The sequence below is a fragment of the Hyla sarda genome, chromosome 1, assembly GCF_029499605.1.
Source record: "Hyla sarda isolate aHylSar1 chromosome 1, aHylSar1.hap1, whole genome shotgun sequence".
Taxonomy (NCBI): domain Eukaryota; kingdom Metazoa; phylum Chordata; class Amphibia; order Anura; family Hylidae; genus Hyla; species Hyla sarda.
In genome coordinates this window covers 546088133-546112333 of record NC_079189.1, presented here as the reverse complement: position 1 = coordinate 546112333, position 24201 = coordinate 546088133, and the positions used below count along the sequence as shown (strand labels likewise).

At 49.2% G+C, this 24201-nt stretch overlaps 2 protein-coding genes across 4 annotated transcripts in view; one reads left to right on the top strand and one right to left on the bottom strand.

The window, feature by feature from the left end:
• LOC130292572 (uncharacterized) overlaps nt 1-15865 on the bottom strand; it is a 105023-nt gene extending 89158 nt beyond the window's left edge. Inside the window, exon 1 of one of the 3 annotated variants that reach the window (XR_008848155.1) lies at nt 15789-15865. The gene's annotated coding sequence lies outside the window, so the exon portion shown is untranslated. Of the gene's footprint in view, nt 1-13252; nt 13337-15788 lie in introns of those variants that run through there. The other 2 variants (XM_056541569.1, XM_056541570.1) reach the window with 2 other exon arrangements.
• A 44-nt stretch (nt 15866-15909) lies between these two features.
• SLC30A5 (solute carrier family 30 member 5) overlaps nt 15910-24201 on the top strand; it is a 49984-nt gene continuing 41692 nt past the window's right edge. Inside the window, exons 1-3 of the mRNA XM_056541568.1 lie at nt 15910-16157; nt 20577-20699; nt 22496-22562. Coding sequence (XP_056397543.1) covers nt 16087-16157; nt 20577-20699; nt 22496-22562 — 261 coding nt within the window. The 5' untranslated portion in view covers nt 15910-16086. The remainder of the gene's footprint in view (nt 16158-20576; nt 20700-22495; nt 22563-24201) is intronic.

Genomic DNA, 24201 nt, shown 5'->3' with positions numbered 1-24201 from the left:
GCAATTGCTTGGGGCCCCGAGCTGGCTGGGGGCCCCGAGCAGAGCCGGTGCTTGTCCATCCAGTAGCGACGGGGCACTTCGGGGGGCCCGCACATTTCAATTAAATTACCTTTTTGTAGGGCGCGGGCCCCTTAAGAAACAAAGCAGGGCCGGCCACGGATAGGTCAGGGGCCGATGGGAGTAGAGACGTCACGTGCCCCGCGCAGGCACGCACGTCCACTCCAATCACCTAACCTGTCCCTGCCTACGTCACAACGCAAACCTCCAGCATCCTCCTCATGCAGTGACAGGAGCAGCAGCAGACTCACGCCGCTGCAACAATCCACGGCAGGGTAAGTAAACTGGCGCGGAGGCCCCGGGGGGGGGGGGGGGGGTCGGGGGATTGTATGGTGGTTAGGGGACTACAATGGGGATGAGAGGTGTGTGGGGGGTGTTATGGGGGTGATGAGAGGTGCAGGGGTGTTATGGGGGTGATAAGAGGTGCAGGGGGTGTTATGGGGTGATAAGAGGTGCAGGGGTGTTATGGGGGTGATAAGAGGTGCAGGGGGGTGTTATGTGGGTGATGAGAGGTGCAGGGGGGTGTTATGGGGGTGATGAGAGGTGCAGGGGGGGTATTATGGGGGTGATGAGAGGTGCCCCCCCTGCAGCTCTCCTCATCACCCCCCCATAACCCCCCCTGGTTATAGTAGTGATGAGGAGAGGTGGGGGGGGGGGAGTTATAGTAATGATGAGGAGAGGTTTGGCGGGGGTGTTATGGGGGTGATGAGGACACAGAGGATAAGAGGGGTGTATATGTATATATGATGTGTATGTATGTGTGGCAGTATTGTATTCAGTGGATACAGTATGGAGCAGCATTATATTCAGGGTACAGTGTGTGGCAGTATAATATTCAGGGTACAGTGTAAGGCAGAATTATATTTAGTGGGTACAGCATGTGGCAGTATTATATTCAGGGTACAGTGTGTGGCAGTATTATTGTCACGATGCCGGCTGGCAGGAGGTGGATCCTCTGTGCCAGAGAGGGATAGCGAGGACCGTGCTAGTGGACCGGTTCTAAGACACTACAGGTTTTCACCAGAGCCCGCCGCAAAGCGGGATGGTCTTGCTGCGGCGGTAGTGACCAGGTCGTATCCACTAGCAACGGCTCACCTCTCTGGCTGCTGAAGATAGGCGAGGTACAAGGGAGTAGGCAGAAGCAAAGTCGGACGTAGCAGAAGGTCGGGGGCAGGCGGCAAGGTTCGTAGTCAGGGGAGATAGCAAAGTTCTGGTACACAGGGTATAAACACACAAAAACGCTTTCACTAGGCTCTAGGGCAACAAGATCCGGCAAGGAAGTGCAAGGGAGGAGACTAGATATAGCCAGGAAACAGATGGGAACCAATTAAGCTAATTGGGCCAGGCACCAATCATTGGTGCACTGGCCCTTTAAGTCTCAGGGAGCTGGCGCGCGCGCGCCCTAGAGAGCGGAGCCGCGCGCGCCAGCACATGACCGCAGGAGACGGGAACGGGTAAGTGACCTGGGATGCGATTCGCGAGCGGGCGCGTCCCGCTGTGCGAATCGCATCCCCAACGGCCATGACAGGGCAGCGCTCCCGGTCAGCGCTGACCGGGGAGCTGCAGGGAGAAAGGCGCCGTGAGCGCTCCGGGGAGGAGCGGGGACCCGGAGCGCTAGGCGTAACAGTACCCCCCCCCTTAGGTCTCCCCTTCTCTTTATCGGGTAACTGCCTCCCCTGGGATGAGGACACCGGGAAAGGAAGGAGGGATTCCTCAACGGCAGGCAGAACCGCAGGAGTAGGAATGGGGAGAGAGGGCAGAGGGCGAGACCTGGCACGGGGCAGTGTGACACCAGGACGAGGGCCATGAGGGGACACAGAAGCTTGCCTGGGAGGGGGGGAGGGGCATTTCCTGTGGCAGGCAGAGTCCTTAATGACCTTAGGGGGACCGGATACAGGAGGAACCACAGAGTTACGGCAAGGGTTACTGGGAACCGGTTTTAGACAGTTCTTGGCACAAGAGGACCCCCAACTCTTGATCTCCCCAGTGGACCAATCCAGGGTTGGGGAATGAAGTTGAAGCCAGGGAAGTCCAAGGAGAATTTCCGAGGTGCAATTGGGGAGGACCAAAAGTTCAATCCTCTCGTGATGAGATCCGATGCTCATAAGAAGGGGCTCCGTGCGGAAACGTATGGTACAGTCCAACCTGGCTCCGTTGACCGCGGAGATGCGGAGTGGCTTGACAAGACGGGTCACCGGAATATGGAATTTATTCACAAAGGACTCCCGAATAAAATTCCCAGAAGCTCCAGAGTCCAGACAGGCCACGGCTGAGAGGGGAGAGCTGGCTGAAGTGGAAATCCGAACAGGTACCGTGAGACGTGGAGAAGCCGACTTGGCATCAAGAGACGCCACACCCACGAGAGCTGAGTGTGAGCGTGCGTTTCCCAGACGTGGAGGACGGATTGGGCAATCCACCAGAAAATGTTCAGTACTGGCACAGTACAAACAAAGATTCTCTTCCTTACGGCGATTCCTCTCTTCCAGGGTCAGGCGAGACCGATCCACTTGCATGGCCTCCTCGGCGGGAGGCCTAGGCGCAGATTGCAGTGGAGACTGTGGGAGAGGTGGCCAGAGATCTAAGTCTTTTTCCTGGCGGAGCTCTTGATGCCTCTCAGAAAAACGCATGTCAATGCGAGTGGCTAGATGAATGAGTTCATGCAGGCTAGCAGGAGTCTCTCGTGCGGCCAGAACATCTTTAATGTTGCTGGATAGGCCTTTTTTAAAGGTCGCGCAGAGAGCCTCATTATTCCAGGAAAGTTCAGAAGCAAGAGTACGGAATTGTATGGCGTACTCGCCAACGGAGGAATTACCCTGGACCAGGTTCAGCAGGGCAGTCTCAGCAGAAGAGGCTCGGGCAGGTTCCTCAAAGACACTTCGAATTTCCGAGAAGAAGGAGTGTACAGAGGCAGTGACGGGATCATCACGGTCCCAGAGCGGTGTGGCCCATGACAGGGCTTTTCCAGACAGAAGGCTGACTACGAAAGCCACCTTAGACCTTTCAGTAGGAAACTGATCCGACATCATCTCCAGATGCAGGGAACATTGGGAAAGAAAGCCACGGCAAAACTTAGAGTCCCCATTAAATTTGTCCGGCAAAGACAGGCGGAGGCTAGGAGTGGCCACTCGCTGCGGAAGAGGTGCAGGAGCTGGCGGAGGAGATGGTTGCTGCTGCTGTAGCTGAGACTGAATCTGCTGTAGCTGCGACTGGAGTTGCTGAGTCATGGTGGTCAAGTACGACAGCTGGTGATCTTGTTGGGCAATCTGTCGGGCTTGCTGGGCGACCAGTGTGGGGAGGTCGGCGACAACAGGCAGAGGAACTTCAGCGGGATCCATGGCCGGATCTACTGTCACGATGCCGGCTGGCAGGAGGTGGATCCTCTGTGCCAGAGAGGGATAGCGAGGACCGTGCTAGTGGACCGGTTCTAAGACACTACAGGTTTTCACCAGAGCCCGCCGCAAAGCGGGATGGTCTTGCTGCGGCGGTAGTGACCAGGTCGTATCCACTAGCAACGGCTCACCTCTCTGGCTGCTGAAGATAGGCGAGGTACAAGGGAGTAGGCAGAAGCAAAGTCGGACGTAGCAGAAGGTCGGGGGCAGGCGGCAAGGTTCGTAGTCAGGGGAGATAGCAAAGTTCTGGTACACAGGGTATAAACACACAAAAACGCTTTCACTAGGCTCTAGGGCAACAAGATCCGGCAAGGAAGTGCAAGGGAGGAGACTAGATATAGCCAGGAAACAGATGGGAACCAATTAAGCTAATTGGGCCAGGCACCAATCATTGGTGCACTGGCCCTTTAAGTCTCAGGGAGCTGGCGCGCGCGCGCCCTAGAGAGCGGAGCCGCGCGCGCCAGCACATGACCGCAGGAGACGGGAACGGGTAAGTGACCTGGGATGCGATTCGCGAGCGGGCGCGTCCCGCTGTGCGAATCGCATCCCCAACGGCCATGACAGGGCAGCGCTCCCGGTCAGCGCTGACCGGGGAGCTGCAGGGAGAAAGGCGCCGTGAGCGCTCCGGGGAGGAGCGGGGACCCGGAGCGCTAGGCGTAACAATTATATTTAGTGGGTACAGTGTATGGCAGTATTTTATTTAGTGGGTACAGCATGTGGCAGTATTCAGGTTACAGTGTGTGGCAGTATTATATTCAGTGGATACAGTGTGTGGCAGTATTATATTCAGGGTACAGTGTATGGCAGTATTATATTTAGTGGGTACAGTGTGTGGCAGTATTATATTCAGGGTACAGTGTATAGCAGTATTATATTCAGGGTACAATGTGTGGCAGTATTATGTTCAGGGTACAGTGTGGGGCAGGATTATATTTAGTGGGTACAGTGTATAGCAGTATTATATTCAGGGTACAGTGTGGGGCAGTATTCTATTTATGGTACAGTGTGTGGCAGGATTATATTTAGTGGGTACAGTGTATAGCAGTATTATATTCAGGGTACAGTGTGGGGCAGTATATTATTTAGGGTATAGTGTGGGGCAGTATTATATTCAGGGTACAGTGTGGGGCAGTATTTTATTTAGGGTACAATTCTGACAAGGTTATAATGATTACTGTCTCCATACAGAGGATGAGGATCTGCTGACAAAGTGAGGAGCCAACGATGTCTGGATGTCAGACTCTGCAGAGAAGATGGAGCTGGAGGAAGACCTGGTCTCTGGACCAGATGAAGAAGAAAAGATAACAGAGAAGACGTCACTCAGGTCCCTGATATCATTGTGTGTTCTCCTGACTGTCCCATCAGAGCTGTAGTCACTTGTAAGTTCTGCAGTGATGATGGGTAAAACTGTGTCCAATCTGTGTCTCTCCAGCTGTTACAAAACTACAACTCCCAATGCCAGAGGCTCTCCAGACATGATGGGAGTTTTAGCTATCCAACAGCTGAAGAACCACTTCAACCGAGGTGATCGGTGGGGGTCTCAGCAGTCAGACCCCCTACCTATGGGTAGGGAACACTGCTGCACCTAATGTGGGGGAACACTGCTGCACCTAATGTGGGGGGAACACTGCCTGCCTAATGTGGGGGGAACACTGCCTGCCTAATGTGGGGAACACTGCCAACCTAATGTGGGGAGAACTATGCTGCACCTAATGTGGGGGGAACTCTGCTGCACATAATGTGGGGAGAACACTGCTGCACCTAATGTGCGTCGTATCGACGTTTGCTCACGTTGCGCTCCCAGAATTCAAGGGCCGGCATTACTATGTCCTGAAGCCGGCCCTAGAGCGTGATGTGCGTGAACATCAAAGGGGGGGGCCTCCATGTCCATTTTGCTTGGGGCCCCCAAATTCCTTCTAACGGCCCTACAAACAGTTAAATCAGGTGACTGACAGCCCCCATCATTACCACTACAGACCATATAAGTGATTACATACAGTTACATCAGGTGACTGACAGCAACCCCCATCATTACCACTACAGATCCTATAAGTGATTACATACAGTTACATCAGGTGACTGACAGCCCCCATCATTACCACTACAGACCATATAAGTGATTACATACAGTTACATCAGGTGACTGACAGCCCCCATCATTACCACTACAGACCATATAAGTGATTACATACAGTTACATCAGGTGACTGACAACAACCCCCATCATTACCACTACATACCATATAAGTGATTACATACAGTTACATCAGGTGACTGACAGCAACCCCCATCATTACCACTACAGATCATATAAGTGATTACATACAGTTACATCAGGTGACTGACAACCCCCATCATTACCACTACAGACCATATAAGTGATTACATACAGTTACATCAGGTGACTGACAACAACCCCCATCATTACCACTACAGACCATATAAGTGATTACATACAGTTACATCAGGTGACTGACAACAACCCCCATCATTACCACTACAGACCATATAAGTGATTACATACAGTTATATCAGGTGACTGACAACAACCCCCATCATTACCACTACAGACCATATAAGTGATTACATACATTTATATCAGGTGACTGACAGCAACCCCCATCATTACCACTACAGACCAAATAAGTGATTACATACAGTTACATCAGGTGACTGACAACAACCCCCATCATTACCACTACAGACCAAATGAGTGATTACATACATTTATATCAGGTGACTGACAGCCCCCATCATTACCACTACAGACCAAATAAGTGATTACATACATTTATATCAGGTGACTGACAGCAACCCCCATGATTACCACTACAGATTATATAAGTGATTACATACAGTTACATCAGGTGACTGACAACAACCCCCATCATTACCACTACAGACCAAATAAGTGATTACATACAATTACATCAGGTGACTGACCACCCCCATCATTACCACTACAGATTATATAAGAGATTACATACAGTTACATCAGGTGACTGACAACAACCCCCATCATTACCACTACAGATTATATAAGAGATTACATACAGTTACATCAGGTGACTGACAACAACCCCCATCATTACCACTACAGATTATATAAGAGATTACATACAGTTACATCAGGCGACTGACAACAACCCCCATCATTACCACTACAAACCATATAAAGAATTATCGGCCATGTCCAATCTTCAAAAACTTTGTGATCACGTTTCAACTGCTCCTGAGAAAATTCCTAAATTTAACATTAGAAATGTTTTTTTTAAATATCTCACTCAGTACCTAATCCTGACCATGTACATCAAATTTTTTATATGTCTAGCACCTTTATTTTTTTATTACACTTTTAATTTTGCTCACTAGTCGGAGTTCCTCTCAAAGGGAGGGGGCGCGGCCTCACTGTTCAGGTCTCCACCCCCTCCCTCAGTATGCTGTCTGCTCACATCTCCCAGCGTGTCTCCCAACTACAACTTCCAGCGTGTCCTCACTGACAGTAGCGGGACACAAGCTGACAGTGGGAGGATTTTTCCTCTAGCTGTGAGCCCTGCGCTCACAGCTGTCAATCAAGGAAGTGTGTTCATGACATAGGTGATGACGCATGGACACAGCAGGACTAGTATGTGTCCAAGCAGGCAGGGGGGGCAGTTGTTTGACTGGCTTTTTCAGTATGAAATACTTAAAATTTTCTAATGAAAGCAATTGCAAAACCTATTGGTTATACATGCTTTACAACATATCAAAAGTTTTTGTATCTGACAGTGCCCATTTAAGAATTCCTCATTTTATCCTGTTGCATTAATCTCTTAAGGACCCAGCCATTTTACACCGTAGAACCCGGCCATTTTTTGAACATCTGACCACTGTCACTTTAAACATTAATAACTCTGGAATGCTTTTAGTTATCATTCTGATTCCGAGAATGTTTTTTCGTGACATATTCTACTTTAACATAGTGGTAACATTTTTTGGTAACTTGCATCCTTTCTTGGTGAAAAATCCCAAAATTTTATGAAAAATTTGAAAATTTTGCATTTTTCTAACTTTGAAGCTCTCTGCTTGTAAGGAAAATGGATATTCAAAATATTTTTTTTTTATTCACATATACAATATGTCCACTTTATGTTTGCATCATAAAATTGACAAGTTTTTACTTTTGGAAGACACCAGGGCAATTCAGCAGCAATTTTCCAATTTTTCACAAATGACCCCATTATAAAAAATGCACCCCCAAATTATTCAAAATGACATTCGGTCAGCCTTTTAACCCTTTAGGTGTTTCACAGGAATAGCAGCAAAGTGAAGGAGAAAATTCACAATCTTAATTTTTTACACTCGCATGTTTTTGTAGACCCAATTTTTTTATTTTTACAAGGGGTAAAAGGAGAAAATTTATACTTATCTTTGTAGCCCAATTTCTCTCGAGTAAGCACATACCTCATATGTGTATGTAAATTGTTCGGCGGGCGCAGTAGAGGGCTCAGAAGCCACAAGGGGATTTTGGAGAGTAAGTTTTTCTGAAATGGTTTTTGGGGGGCATGTTGCATTTGGGAAGCCCCTATGGTGTCAGAGCAAAAAAAAACACATGCCATACAATTTTGGAAACTAGACCCCTTGAGGAACGTAACAAGGAATAAAGTGAGGCTTAATACCCCACAGGGGTTTCACGACTTTTGCATACGTTAAAAAAAAATATTTCACTAAAATGTGTGTTTCCCCCCCAAATTTCACATTTTTGCAAGGGTTAATAGCAGAAAATACCCCCCAGAATTTGTAACCCCATCTCTTCTGAGTATGGAGGTACTCCATAAGTTGACCTGAAGTGCACTACGGGCAAACTACAATGCTCAGAAGAGAAGGAGTCATATTTGGCTTTTTGAGAGCAAATTTTGCTCGGGGGGGGCATGTCGCATTTAGGAAGCCCCTATGGTGCCAGGACAGAAAAAAAAACACATGGCATACCATTTTGGAAACTAGACCCCTCAAAGAATGTAATGAGGGGTACAGTGAGCATTTACCCCCCACTGGTGTCTGTCACATCTTTGGAACAGTGGGCTGTACAAAATTTTTAATTTGCACAGCCCACTGTTCCAAAGATCTGTCAGACACCAGTGGGGGTTAAATTCTCACTGCACCCCTCATTACATTCCGTGAGGGGTGTAGTTTCCGAAATGGGGTCACATGTGGGGTTTTGTTTTTTTTGCGTTTGTCAAAACTGCTGTAACAATCAGCCACCCCTGTGCAAATCACCTCAAATGTACATGGTGCACTCTCCCTTCTGGGCCTTGGTGTGCGCCCCCAGAGCAATTTGTGCCCACATATGGGGTATCTCAGTAGTCAGGAGAAATTGCATTACAAATTTTGGGGGTCTTTTTTCCCCTTTTACCTCTTGTCAAAATGAAAAGTATAGGGCAACACCAGCATGTTAGTGTAAACAATTTTTTTTTTTTTTACACTAACATGCTGGTGTAGACCCCAACTTCACCTTTTCATAAGAGGTGAAAGGAGAAAAAGACCCCCAAAATTTTTTAGGCAATTTCTCCCGAGTACGACGATACCCCATATGTGGCCCTAAACTGTTCCCTTGAAATACGACAGGGCTCCGAAGTGAGAGCGCCATGTGCATTTGAGGCCTGAATTAGGGATTTGCATAGGGGTGGACATAGGGGTATTCTACGCCAGTGATTCCCAAACAGGGTGCCTCCAGCTGTTGCAAAACTCCCAGCATGCTTGGACAGTCAACGGCTGTCCGGCAATACTGGGAGTTGTTGTTTTGCAACAGCTGGAGGCTCCATTTTGGAAACAGTGGCATACCAGACGTTTTTCATTTTTATTGGGAAGGGGAGGGGGGCTGTGTAGGTGTATGTGTATATGTTTTTGTTTTTTACTTTTTTATTTTATTTTGTGTTAGTGTAAGTGTAGTGTAGTGTTTTTAGGGTACAGTCACACGGGCGGGGGATTACAGCGAGTTTCCCGCTGCGAGTTTGAGCTGCCGTGCAAAATTTGCTGCATCGCAAACTTGCAGCCTGATACTCACAGTAAGCCCCCTGCCCATGTGAATGTACCCTGTACATTCACAGGGGGGGGACCTCCAGCTGTTGCAAAACTACAACTCCCTCAGTGCATGCTGGTAGTTATAGTTTTGCAACAGCTGGAGGCACACAGGTTGGGAAACACTGAGTTAGGAAACAGACAATGTTTCCCAACCAGTGTGCCTCCAGTTGTTGCAAAACCACTACTCCCAAACATTCTCAGGCATGCTGGAAGTAGTAGTTCGGCAACATCTTTAGAGCCAGGTGTTGCCGAACTACAACTCCCAGCATGCTTGGAGTTGTAGTATTGCAACATCTGGAGGACTACAGTTTGCAGACCACTAATACAGTGGTTCCCAATCTGTGCCCTTCCAGATGTTGCAAAACTCCCCTGTCCCCCGCTGCGTCCTCCGGTCTTCCTCCCGTCCTCTCCGGACCTCCAGGGGCCGGGCAGGGCGGGAGGAAGTAACCACCCCCCCCCCCCCCCCCCTGCGATTGGTCGGTTAGCTAACAGACTGTTCACAGGGGATAGGAGGAGGTGGCAGGCTTGCCACCTTGCTCCTAGCCTTCAGCATGGTCCTGGCTGTCTGTGACGACCGGGATCATGCAAAATTACCGGGCGGTCGGGTCCCAGAGACCCGATCAGCCCGGTATCGCCGCAGATCGCAGGGGCGATTTCCCTCGCAGACATGGCCCCCCTCGGCGTTTGCCCTGGATGCCTGCAGAAGCATTCCAGCAGGCATCCGCTTCCGATCTCTGCCCGGCGAGCGGCAGGGACCGGAAAATGCCAGGGCGTATGGATACGCCCTGTGTCCTTAAGGCCCAGGGTGTGAGGGCGTATCCATACGCCCTGTGTCCTTAAGAGGTTAAAGGGGTACTCCGGTGGAAAACTTTTTTTTATTTATTTTTTTATCAACTGGTGCCAGAAAGTTAAACAGATTTGTAAATAACTTCTACTACTACAGAGGAAATTCTTTTCTTTTTGGAGCACAGAGCTCTCTGCTGACATCATGACCACAGTGCTCTCTGCTGACACCTCTGTCCATTTTAAGAACTGTCCAGAGTAGGAGAAAATCCCCATAGAAAACATATGCTTCTCTGGACAGTTCCTAAAATGGACAGAGATATGAGCAGAGAGCACTGTGGTCATGATGTCAGCAGAGAGCACTGTGTTCCAAAAAGAAAATAATTTCCTCTGTAGTATTCAGCAGCTAAGAAGTACTGGAAGGACTAAGATTTTTTTTATAGAAGTAATTTACAAATCTGTTTAACTTTCTGGCACCAGTTGATTAAAAAAATAAAAATAAATAAAAAGGTGTACACCGGAGTACCCCCTTAAGGATCTCTATTTTGAGTTTGTTTTAGGACACAGTCAAACAAGATCACAGGTCCCTTACCCAGACACCTGTTCACACCAGGTCTAATCTCACTCGGTTAGAAAGGGAGGCTCTCCATAGTCTGTCCACAGCTGATGACCTTGTAATACGGCAAGCTGATAAAGGCAGAGCAGTAGTCATTTTAGACAGAGGTCCATACAAATGCATCAATGTGGACATTCTATTGGACAGTAATACTTATAGGGTTCTGAGATCTAATCCCACCAATATTTTTAAGAAACATCTAACAGAGCTTGTGAATCTTGGGCTAGGGGTGTTTGTTTTTAACTCCCAGGAAAGCTGCTTTTATTTTGGTTAAACACCATATTATTCCTATTTTTCATTCCCTTCCCAAAATTCACAAGCTCATTTCCCCCCCCCCCCCCCCCCCTTTAGACCGGTTGTTGCAGGCATCGGTTCCCTGAATGATAACCTTTGCTACCGGGTGGACACATTACTACAACCACTCATTTCCCAGCTCCCTGGATATGTTAGGGACACAAAACCTTTTCCTTGGTGTCTGCAGATGTTACATCAGTCTACTCTGTAATCCATCATCATTTGGCAGTTACCGCGTTAGAATGGCTTTTGTCCACTTATTCTTCATATTCTCCTGAGCTCAGAGAGATCCTGTTTGTGGCTGTTACATTTTTACATTTTTCTATGCTCGATGGAGGTTTTTTTTTAATCCAAACTACAGGAGTTTCTATGGGGGCTAAATTCTCCCCATCTTTAGCTAATATTTACATGTGCTGGTGGAAATCCACTTTTTGTTTGGAGTGTCTGATCTGGTACGGGCACTACATCGATGATCTCATATTTGTATGGGGTTCCGATGTGGCGTCCGTACCACAGTATGTGGAATTCCTTAATACCAATCCGTGTAATTTACGTTTTACTGTCACACACCATGAACTCCCTGTTTCCTTCTTAGATGTGACATTACCAGGTAATACTCAGGACAACAAAGTGGTATCTGTTACTCACCAGAAAAGCACTGCGGTCAATTCAATCCTGTGTGCCCGCACATGTTACCCACCGCAAATTATTGAAAACTTGCCGGTGGGTGAGATGATTCGGCCATGCAGGAATTGTACAACTCATACAGATTTTTTGAGGGAAGCCAATTCTATAACATCTAGACTGTTGGCATGAGGTTATCCAAGATGGTCTTTGGACAGAGCGAAAAATATTGCTATTAATAAATCCCACTCTGACTTGTTCACACAGAATTAAAAAAATGATAAGATTTTGGTTTTATCTCCATTAGTGTTCTCTACTACGTATAGTTTTGCGTTCCCATCTATATGCAAGATAGTGCACAAATACATGCCTATGATACTATCAGATACTCTTTTTTTCCTGTGTCACCAAGTCCGGATACAAGTGCGTTGCCAAGAAGGCACCGGCCATCAGACAATTGGTATCCCCCAATTTATTCCAATATCTCGTCCCACCATTTCATCATGGCTTACATATAAGGGATCACTGCACCTGCTGCAATGTGATGCATGTAACCAAAACATTCACATCTTACGTGACAAACACATCCTATGTTATAAAGCAATACATAAACTGTAACACCACATTTGTGGTTTACTTGGTTTCATGCACAATTTGCCGAGTCCAATAGGTAGGCTCCACCAAATATCCCCTAAAACATTTGCCGGATATTCCCCATTTTTCCTACAAAAATGTCTCTGCGGTGTCAAAACATTGTGCTGATAAACATGACGGCTCTTTCTCTTCCCTGACATTTTCTGCCATTGAGAGAGTTAATCCCCCCATAAGAGAAGGTGATCACAGGCAGAAACTGCTCAACAGAGAAATATTTTGGATCTTAAATCTAGCCACACAGGTTCCATCTGGTCTGAATAAATGCCACAATTTTATTTTGCATTTCTAGTTCATGTTCACACTACTGGAGTTGTGCCATCACTATGTTCCTTCACCTTTGATTATTATTATTGTTGTTTTTTAAATTACTGATCTCAATAAACCTTTATGATTTTAATGAAAATATTATACGTGTGAGAGGTTAAATTCCTCTGGCTCATGCATCATGACCCAAGTGAATTGCCCTCCCTATATAAACTTTTGCATCCGTTTAGTTGGTGTATGACTAAGAGTGCACCTGCGATTGAAACGCGTCATCTCTCTACGTGGAAATGTGGAAATAAATCCACATTTTTAGCATCTTCAGAGCTGGATCCTTCTTCCTTCTTGTAACATTTTGCCATGCTGTCCAGCATTTGAATCCGTGCTCTGGCCGCTTACCTTGGGTGAGCTGGAACTGCTTTGCTCTTTATATAAGAGATTACATACAGTTATATAAGGTGACCGACGACAACTCTCATCATTACCACTACAGACCATATAAGTGATTTCATACAGTTACATCAGGCAACGTCTTCTCTAGTTGGAGTCGGTCCCTTTCCTTTTTCTTCTCCATCCAGCCCAGACCGTCATGACGATTTCTTCCAGCTATGATTCCTCTCTGCAGAACCTGTCGGTAAAAAGAAACATTTCAGGCTCCGCATTTTTCCAAGACCTATAATGCTCCAAATCAAAATAATGCCCTCTTGGTGTCCTACATAGTAAAGTGGGTAGATATAAGAGTTGGTGAAGACAGCTTTCCCCTGCATAATGTCACGATTCGGCTGGCTGGAGGTGGATCCTCTGTGTCAGAGAGGGATTGGCGTGGACCGTGTCGGTGGACCGGTTCTAAGTTGCTACTGGTATTCACCAGAGCCCGCCGTAAAGCGGGATGGTCTTGCAGCGGCGGTAGCAACCAGGTCGTATCCACTGGCAATGGCTCAACCTCTCTGACTGCTGAGATAAGCGCGGCACAAGGGAGTAGACAAGAGCAAGGTCGGACGTAGCAGAAGGTCAGGGCAGGCAGCAAGGATCGTAGTCAGGGGCAACGGCAGGAGGTCTGGAACACAGGCTAGGAACACACAAGGAAACGCTTTCACTGGCACAATGGCAACAAGATCCGGCGAGGTAGTGCAGGGGAAGTGAGGTATAAGTAGGGAGTGCACAGGTGAGAATACTGATTAGGCCTGCTGCGCCAATCAGTGGCGCAGTGGCCCTTGAAATCGCAGAGACCCGGCGCGCGCACGCCCTAAGGAGCGGGGCCGTGCGTGCCGGGACAACACAGACGGGGAACGGGTCAGGTACGGGAGCCGGGATGCGCATCGCGAGCGGGCGCGTCCCGCGTCGCGAATCGCATCCCGGCTGGGAGTAATATCGCAGCGCACCCGGTCAGCAGGTCTGACCGGGGCGCTGCGAATGAGAGGACGCTGCGAGCGCTCCGGGGAGGAGCGGGGACCCGGAGCGCTCGGCGTAACACATAAAAACCCTTATATAAGCTATGTAGATAGTAGGTAGCCCCCCTATTAGCTAAGTAGTAAGCCTCCATATTAGCTAGGCAGGAATGTAGTAGATAGTCCCCCAGGCAGCAGTTCCCCCACATTTGGTAGTCAGCAGTTCCCCCACATTAAATAGACAGCAGTTCTCCCACATCAGGTAGGCAGCAGTTCCCCCACATTCGATAGGCAGCAGTTCCCCCTACATTAAATAGACAGTAGTTCACCCACATCAGGTAGGCAGCAGTTCCCAGACATTAGGTAGGCAGGTTTTCCCCACATTAGGTAGGCAGCAGTTTTCCTCACATTAGGTAGGCAGCAGTTCCCCCACATTAGGAAGGAAGCAGTTCCCCACATTCAGTAGGCAGCAGTTTCTCCACATTAGATGGGCAGCAGTTCCCCAGCATTAGATAGGAATTTAGAAGATAGTCCCCCAGGCAGCAGTTCCCCCACATTAGATAGGCAGCAGTTCCCCCACATTGGGTAGTCAGCAGTTGCCCTACATTAAATAGACAGCAGTTCTGCCACATCAGGTAGGCAACAGTTCCCCCACATTAGGTAGGCAGCAGTTCCCCCACATGAAATAGGGAGAAGTTCACCCACATTCAGTAGGCAGCAGTTCACCCACATTAAAAAGGCAGCAGTTCTCCCACATCAGGTAGGCAGCAGTTCCCCCACATTAGGTAGGCAGCAATTTTCCCCATATTAGGTAGGCAGCAGTTCCTCCACATTAGGTAGGCAGCAGTTTTTATCACATTAGGTAGGTGGCAGTTCCCCCACATTAGGTAGGCAGCAGGGAAGATAGCTGTCCTCTGTATAAAAACCCCTATATAAGCCATGTAGATAGTAGGTAGCCCCCCCCCCATTAACTTAGTAGTTAGCCCCTATATTAGCTAGACAGGAATGTAGTAGATAGTCCCCCAGGCAGCGGTTCCCCCACATTAGATAGGCAACAGTTCCCCCACATTAGGTAGGTAGCAGTTTGCCCACATTAAATAAGCAGCAGTTCTCCCACATCAGGTAGGCAGCAGTTCCCCCATATTAGGTAGGCAGCAGTTTTCCCCACATTATGTAGGCAGCAGTCCCTCCACATTAGGTAGGCAGTAGTTTTTTCCCCCACATTAGGTAGGCAGCAGTTTCCCCAAATTAAGTAGGCAGTTTCTCCACATTAGATAGGCAGCAGTTCCCCCACATTAGATAGGCAGCAGTCCTCCACATTAGGTAGGCAGCAGTTCCCCCACATTAAGTAGGCAGCAGTTCCCCCACATTAGGTATGCAACAGTTCCCCCACATTAAGCAGGCAGGAGTTCCCCCACATTAAGCAGGCAGCAGTTTCCCCACATTAGATAGGCAGCAGTTCCCCCACATAAGGCTACTTAAGGGTCCCCCACAAACGGCCGATTAGGCTCTCTTTTTTTTGCCTTTAAGTGTGAAATATGCTTTATTGACAAAACATTATGTAAGCAAATGGAAAGTGAAAAGCATTGCATGGAATTTTGGATCTCTGACATTAGGATACAAAGCTTAATTTAAAAAAAAAGGAAGGAAGTTTGTCCTCACCGCCTTCCTGTAGTTCCCATCCAGAGAAGCGAACGCTTCGCTGAGAGGAAGACTGTCTCCTGTCGCCTCCCGTACCTGCAGCTATCACGTGAGCAGTGACGCTTCCTGCTCCATCAGCAGCACTGGCCGGCTAGCTGGCAGTACTGGAGGGCTGTGTATCCAGGATATGTGTCCGGGCAGCGGCTGTCACTTGGTTCCCTCCATGTACTCGCCGTCCCGCAGTGCCCTCCGCGGGTGTCCCCGGCTGTAGACCGCTGTCCCCCAGGAGTCTTCATGAGGTTATAAGGGAGACGCGGACATGGACGAGAAGTACAGCAGCAATGTGATGAGCACCGGCAGGCTGGGGCCTGTGGATGCCCCTGAGTCCAGGTAAGGAATGCCTATGTGCGTTTGATGAATGGTCATGCTGGGACTTGTAGTTCCATTCTTACCTGGGAATAACACTGTACCTGTGCTATAATGGAGATCACCGCCCCCCAAGATAGCCAGAACAGAGGCTATCTGCACTAGAGCATGCTGGGAGTTGTATTTTTGCTTTAGGTTGGAGAACAGAGTAGACCTTCAGCACTTGTTATGCATGCTGAGACTTGTAGTTCTACTCTTACCTGTATATACCACTGTACTTGTACTATAATGGAGATCACACCCTAGCTAGCCTCTGTTCTCCAACCTGTTGCTCTGGCTGTCAGGACATGCTGAGAGTTGTAGTTTTGCAACAGGTTGGTACTTGTCACACAGTTGTAAGACATGCTGGGAGTTGTAGTTTTGCTACAGCTGATGAGCCACAGGTTGGGGATGAACTCTTTAGACTGATGGTTTCACCAGTTCCTGGAGACCCAGAGCTTTACCATGTAGGTATAGACATAGAAACATAGAATGTGTTGGCAGATAAGAACCATTTGGCCCATCCAGTCTGCCCAATAATCTGAATCTATCATTGATCCCTGTCCCTATCTTATATGAAGGATAGCCTTATGCTTATCCCATGCATGTTTAAACTCCTTCACTGTATTTGCAGCGACCACTTCTGCAGGAAGGCTATTCCCTTCATCCACTACTCTCTCAGTAAAGTAATACTTCCTGATATTACTGCAGAAACCTTTGCCCCTCTAATTTAAAACTATGTCCTCTTGTGGTAGTTTTTCTTCTTTTAAATATGCTCTCCTCCTTTATCATGTTAATTCCCTTTATGTATTTAAAAGTCTCTATCATATCCCCTCAGTCTCTTCTTTCTTTTATACATATTAAGGTCCTTTAACCTTTCCTGGTAAGTTTTATCCTGCAATCCATGTACTAGTTTAGTATCTTCTCTGAACTCTCTCTAGAGTATCTATATCCTTCTGGAGATACGGCCTCCAGTACTGCGCACAATACTCCAAGTGACGTCTCACCAGTGTTCTGTACAGTGGCATGACCACTTCTCTCTTTCTACTGCTTATACCTCTCCCTATACATCCAAGCATTCTGCTAGCGTTTCCTGCTGCTCTATTACATTGTCTTCCTACCTTTAAGTCTTCTGAAATAATTACTCCTAAATCCCTTTCCTCAGATACTGAGGTCAGGGCTGTGTCAAATATTCTATATTCTGCCTGAGGGTTTTTACGCCCCAGGTGCATTTTCTTGCACTCATCCACATTAAATTTCAGTTACCAGAGTTCTGACCAATTCTAGTTTGCCTAAATCCTTTTCCATTTGGCGGATCCCTCCAGGAACATCAACCCTGTTGCATATCGTTGTGTCATCAGCAAAAAGACATACCTTACCATCGAGACCTTCTGTAATATCGCTAATGAAGATATTAAACAAAATTCGTCCCAGTACATCTCGGCACTTGTGGTCGGAGCACTGTGATCTCGGCTCTTGTGGTCGGAGCACTGTGGTCTCGGCTCTTCTGGTCGGAGCACTGTGGTCTCGGCACTTGTGGTCGGAGCACTGTGATCTCGGCTCTTGTGGTCGGAGCACTGTGGTCTCGGCTCTTCTGGTCGGAGCACTGAGGTCTCGGCACTTGTGGTCGGAGCACTGTGATCTCGGCTCTTGTGGTCGGAGCACTGTGGTCTCGGCTCTTCTGGTCGGAGCACTGTGGTCTCGGCACTTGTGGTCGGAGCACTGTGGTCTCGGCTCTTGTGGTCGGAGCACTGTGGTCTCGGCACTTGTGGTCGGAGCACTGTGGTCTCGGCACTTGTGGTCGGAGCACTGTGGTCTCGGCTCTTGTGGTCGGAGCACTGTGGTCTCGGCTCTTGTGGTCGGAGCACTGTGGTCTCGGCTCTTGTGGTCGGAGCACTGTGGTCTCGGCTCTTGTGGTCGGAGCACTGTGGTCTCGGCTCTTGTGGTCGGAGCACTGTGGTCTCGGCTCTTGTGGTCGGAGCACTGTGGTCTCGGCTCTTGTGGTCGGAGCACTGTGGTCTCGGCTCTTGTGGTCGGAGCACTGTGGTCTCGGCTCTTGTGGTCGGAGCACTGTGGTCTCGGCTCTTGTGGTCGGAGCACTGTGGTCTCGGCTCTTGTGGTCGGAGCACTGTGGTCTCGGCTCTTGTGGTCGGAGCACTGTGGTCTCGGCTCTTGTGGTCGGAGCACTGTGGTCTCGGCTCTTGTGGTCGGAGCACTGTGGTCTCGGCTCTTGTGGTCGGAGCACTGTGGTCTCGGCTCTTGTGGTCGGAGCACTGTGGTCTCGGCTCTTGTGGTCGGAGCACTGTGGTCTCGGCTCTTGTGGTCGGAGCACTGTGGTCTCGGCTCTTGTGGTCGGAGCACTGTGGTCTCGGCTCTTGTGGTCGGAGCACTGTGGTCTCGGCTCTTCTGGTCGGAGCACTGTGGTCTCGGCTCTTCTGGTCGGAGCACTGTGGTCTCGGCACTTGTGGTCGGAGCACTGTGGTCTCGGCTCTTGTGGTCGGAGCACTGTGGTCTCGGCTCTTGTGGTCGGAGCACTGTGGTCTCGGCTCTTGTGGTCGGAGCACTGTGGTCTCGGCTCTTGTGGTCGGAGCACTGTGGTCTCGGCTCTTGTGGTCGGAGCACTGTGGTCTCGGCTCTTGTGGTCGGAGCACTGTGGTCTCGGCTCTTGTGGTCGGAGCACTGTGGTCTCGGCTCTTGTGGTCGGAGCACTGTGGTCTCGGCTCTTGTGGTCGGAGCACTGTGGTCTCGGCTCTTGTGGTCGGAGCACTGTGGTCTCGGCTCTTGTGGTCGGAGCACTGTGGTCTCGGCTCTTGTGGTCGGAGCACTGTGGTCTCGGCTCTTGTGGTCGGAGCACTGTGGTCTCGGCTCTTGTGGTCGGAGCACTGTGGTCTCGGCTCTTGTGGTCGGAGCACTGTGGTCTCGGCTCTTGTGGTCGGAGCACTGTGGTCTCGGCTCTTGTGGTCGGAGCACTGTGGTCTCGGCTCTTGTGGTCGGAGCACTGTGGTCTCGGCTCTTGTGGTCGGAGCACTGTGGTCTCGGCTCTTGTGGTCGGAGCACTGTGGTCTCGGCTCTTGTGGTCGGAGCACTGTGGTCTCGGCTCTTGTGGTCGGAGCACTGTGGTCTCGGCTCTTGTGGTCGGAGCACTGTGGTCTCGGCTCTTGTGGTCGGAGCACTGTGGTCTCGGCTCTTGTGGTCGGAGCACTGTGGTCTCGGCTCTTGTGGTCGGAGCACTGTGGTCTCGGCTCTTGTGGTCGGAGCACTGTGGTCTCGGCTCTTGTGGTCGGAGCACTGTGGTCTCGGCTCTTGTGGTCGGAGCACTGTGGTCTCGGCTCTTGTGGTCGGAGCACTGTGGTCTCGGCTCTTGTGGTCGGAGCACTGTGGTCTCGGCTCTTGTGGTCGGAGCACTGTGGTCTCGGCTCTTGTGGTCGGAGCACTTGTGGTCTCGGCTCTTGTGGTCGGAGCACTTGTGGTCTCGGCTCTTGTGGTCGGAGCACTTGTGGTCTCGGCTCTTGTGGTCGGAGCACTTGTGGTCTCGGCTCTTGTGGTCGGAGCACTTGTGGTCTCGGCTCTTGTGGTCGGAGCACTTGTGGTCTCGGCTCTTGTGGTCGGAGCACTGTGGTCTCGGCTCTTGTGGTCGGAGCACTGTGGTCTCGGCTCTTGTGGTCGGAGCACTGTGGTCTCGGCTCTTGTGGTCGGAGCACTGTGGTCTCGGCTCTTGTGGTCGGAGCACTGTGGTCTCGGCTCTTGTGGTCGGAGCACTGTGGTCTCGGCTCTTGTGGTCGGAGCACTGTGGTCTCGGCTCTTGTGGTCGGAGCACTTGTGGTCTCGGCTCTTGTGGTCGGAGCACTTGTGGTCTCGGCTCTTGTGGTCGGAGCACTTGTGGTCTCGGCTCTTGTGGTCGGAGCACTGTGGTCTCGGCTCTTGTGGTCGGAGCACTGTGGTCTCGGCTCTTGTGGTCGGAGCACTGTGGTCTCGGCTCTTGTGGTCGGAGCACTGTGGTCTCGGCTCTTGTGGTCGGAGCACTGTGGTCTCGGCTCTTGTGGTCGGAGCACTGTGGTCTCGGCTCTTGTGGTCGGAGCACTGTGGTCTCGGCTCTTGTGGTCGGAGCACTGTGGTCTCGGCTCTTGTGGTCGGAGCACTGTGGTCTCGGCTCTTGTGGTCGGAGCACTGTGGTCTCGGCTCTTGTGGTCGGAGCACTGTGGTCTCGGCTCTTGTGGTCGGAGCACTGTGGTCTCGGCTCTTGTGGTCGGAGCACTGTGGTCTCGGCTCTTGTGGTCGGAGCACTGTGGTCTCGGCTCTTGTGGTCGGAGCACTGTGGTCTCGGCTCTTGTGGTCGGAGCACTGTGGTCTCGGCTCTTGTGGTCGGAGCACTGTGGTCTCAGCTCTTGTGTTTTTGTTTTGCAGACTGACCAGATACATTGTTCTTCTCTGCTTCACGAAGTTCCTGAAGGCTCTTGGCATCTTTGAGTCCTATGATCTACTAAAAGTAGTCCATATTGTACAGTTTATCTTTATATTAAAATTGGGGTAAGTACCAAGATTGTCATATACGGTATTTGTGGTTTCATATTCTATAGATTTTGATTCTTTTTTTTTTTTTCTATCCTGTTACAAGCCAGGCCTTGAGAAATCCTAACCATGATTAAGAGCCAGCCAAGATGCTTTCCTAGAAGCTACAACATCCTCCCCTCCCCACAGTAGTCACAACCAATGCGTCACCTCACCAGGAGCCCCCTCTGCGGAGTGTCTGTCCTCTGCCCTAGAGGAATGGTCTATGACTACTAGTGTTGTCAGTGACCTCATTCAGCTCCATGCATTCTGCTCATGTGCATTTTGCATCCATATTACAACAATTTTTTTTGCGGGCCACACTTGCAGAGCCAGTGTTAATCTATAGGACTATTCACATGGGCACATAAAGTATACATGTATATTTGGGTGCCTCAGTGTTGAGAAGCAGACTGGTTGAACGACAAGAAAAAAAGACAACACTGTCAAAAGATGGCGCACCCCAAAATGCATAATAGTAAGAAATATACCGTATATACCCGAGTATAAGCCGACCCGAATATAAGCCGAGGCCCCTAATTTCACCCCAAAAACCCAGGAAAAGTTATTGACTTGACTATAAGCCTAGGGTGGGAAATACATCAACCCCCCCCTTCATCATCACAGCCTGTCAATACCTTCATCAGTGGTCTTCAACCTGTGGACCTCCAGATTTCTTCAACCTGCGGAACTCCCAGCATGCCCGGACAGCCATAGGAGGTCCGCAGGTTGAAGACCACTGCAGCCTTAGTCATCATCCAGACCCACCCTTTAGTTTTCTACTCACCTCCCCTCGGTGGGAAGGAAGGGTGAGCTGGTCCGGGCCATCTATGCTGCAGGGACCGTCCGGTGGGGAGGGTTAGTCGTTCCGGGCTGTCCATTTTCACCGGGGGGGGGGGGCTCTTCTCCGGGCCTGCCCCGGACTAGTGATGTTGCCTCTACGACGACGCACAAAAATGTTCATGCGTGCCCCTGTGCGTCGTCGTCAAGGCAATATCACTATTCCGGGGCAGGCACGGAGAAGAGGGCCCCCCCCCTCCCGGTGAAAATGGACAGCCTGGAACGACTAACCCTCCCCACCGGACGGTCCCTGCAGCATAGGTGGCCCGGACCAGCTCACCCTTCCTTCCCACCGAGGGGAGGTGAGTAGAAAACTAAAGGGGGGGGCTGGATGATGACGAAGGCCACAGTGGTCTTCAACCTGCGGACCCTCAGATGTTTCAAAACTACAACTCCCAGCATGCCCGGACAGCCGAGCACTGAGAAGGGATTGACAGGTGGAGAGTTCACTCGAGTATAAGCCAAGGGGGGCGTTTTCAGCACGAAAAATCGTGCTGAAAAACTCGGCTTATACTCGAGTATATACGGTAATTTATTTAACACAGAATGAGTGAGCCATAAGAAAACTCCTGGTTAAAAACAATTAAAATCTGCTCACAATTTGAGCTAATCCCACAAATAGACCCCACCCCAGTGGCACTTGATTTATCTACCTGATGGGTGAGTGCCACTGGGGTAGTTAAATTCTGGCATTAGATACATAACCTGTTTTACTTGATCTGATTACAGGGTGATCTGCTCATATCTGCCATAGTTTGTTTTTCAGATAATGTTATTTGACTTTCCAGCTGACGGCGTGCAATGGGGCTTGTAATTCCTCAGTGTGACGGAACAATTCCCTGTCGTTTTATGCTATGATTGTTTTTTTTTTTTTTTTTTTTATTGTTATAGCTTTCTCCATAAATTGTCACTTTTTTTTTTTTCTTTCTCTACAGGTGTGCAATTTTTATGGTTTTGTTTCAAAAACCATTTTCTTCTGGGAAGACGGTTACAAGGCGCCAAGTGAGTCTTCTGTGTCTGTTACTTATATACCGCTGCTAGGAGCAAGATAAAACTTCTGAAGATAAAGTAAATCGGTGAAAAGATTTCAGCTTAGGCCCCTTTCACACTATAAAAATTCATCCGTAATGAACGTCCGTCATAAAAATCTTGTAAATCGCTCGTTAGAAAATCCCATTATAGTCTATGGGATTTTTCTAATAGCCGTTTTAACCTGTTATTAATAACGGTCGTTATTTTGTGACGGGCGATAGTAGCGGGAGAAATAGTGCATGCACTATTTCTTCCGTTCATTTGCCCGTCACAAAATAACGGGCGATAACTGGTTAAAATGGCTATTAGAAAAAAAATTCCAATTGGCTATAATGGGATTTTTTAACGGTCGATTTCCATGTTTTTTATAATGGGCGTTTTATAACGGATGAATTTTTATAGTGTGAAAGCAGCCTTAGTGATCCCAACTAGAGGCCGGTCACAGGGCTCCAGTCACATGGTGCACTTGTTGTGTGATTTTTATTTGCGCGAGTCATGCTCCTGTGCAGTGTTTCCCAACCAGGGTGCCTCCAGCTGTTGCAAAACTACAACTCCCAGCATACCCGGACAGTCAAAGGCTGTCACCAGATACCTTAGTTGTTTGTATGTCAGGGAAAACAACAGGGTCAGACCCTTTAAGACAGTCTTTATCACCATAAAAATAAACCTAAAGTTAGCCAAACACATTAAATAGCGGTAGGAGAAATGTTTGTCCAGCTGACAAGTTTCTCTCCCAGTTCCCATCATACACATGCACTCTCAGGTTGGCTGAACATGCACGCATTCTGTATGAGGGGAAAGTCACTGCCAGACTCCTGATGATGTCTTGTCTCAGATCCGTTTGCCTGATCCTTATTACCAGACATCTACCATGGGAAACAGTCAGAAGACCGTCATTTGCATTGATTTTGCTAAAATTAAAGGGGTTATCCAGGAAAAAAATTTTTATATATATCAACTGGCTCCAGAAAGTTAAACAGATTTGTAAAATACTTCTATTAAAAAATCTTAATCCTTTCAGTACTTATGAGCTTCTGAAGTTAAGGTTGTTCTTTTCTAAGTGCTCTCTGATGACACTTGTCTGGGGAACTACCCAGTTTAGAAGCAAATCCCCATAGCAAACCTCTTCTAAACTGGGCGTTTCCCGAGACAGGTGTCATCAGAGAGACAGAAAAGAACAACCTTAAAGGACAACTGCAGCGGCATTACACTTATCCCCTATCCACAGGATAGGGGATAAGTGTTTGATCGCGGGGGGTCCGACCGCTGGGACTCAACCCCCCCCCCCCCCCGATCTCGCTAGAGGTCGATGGTGACGCCCCGTCTCCATACAGTTCTATGGGGGATGCGGGGAGGCATGAATGCTGCCTCCCCGCCTCTCCCACAGAGATGTATGGAGGGGGCGTGCCGGCCGCAACGTCATGCTGCGGCTGGCACGTCCCCTGCACGGGAGAGCCGTGGCCCTGTACAGTAGATCGCTGGGGGCCCCAGCGTTCGGACCCCCCGCGATCAAACACTTATCCCCTGTCTTGAGGATAGGGGATAAGTGTTTGTAACGCTGCAGATGTCCTTTAACTTCTGAAGCTCATAAGTACTGAAAGGATTAAGA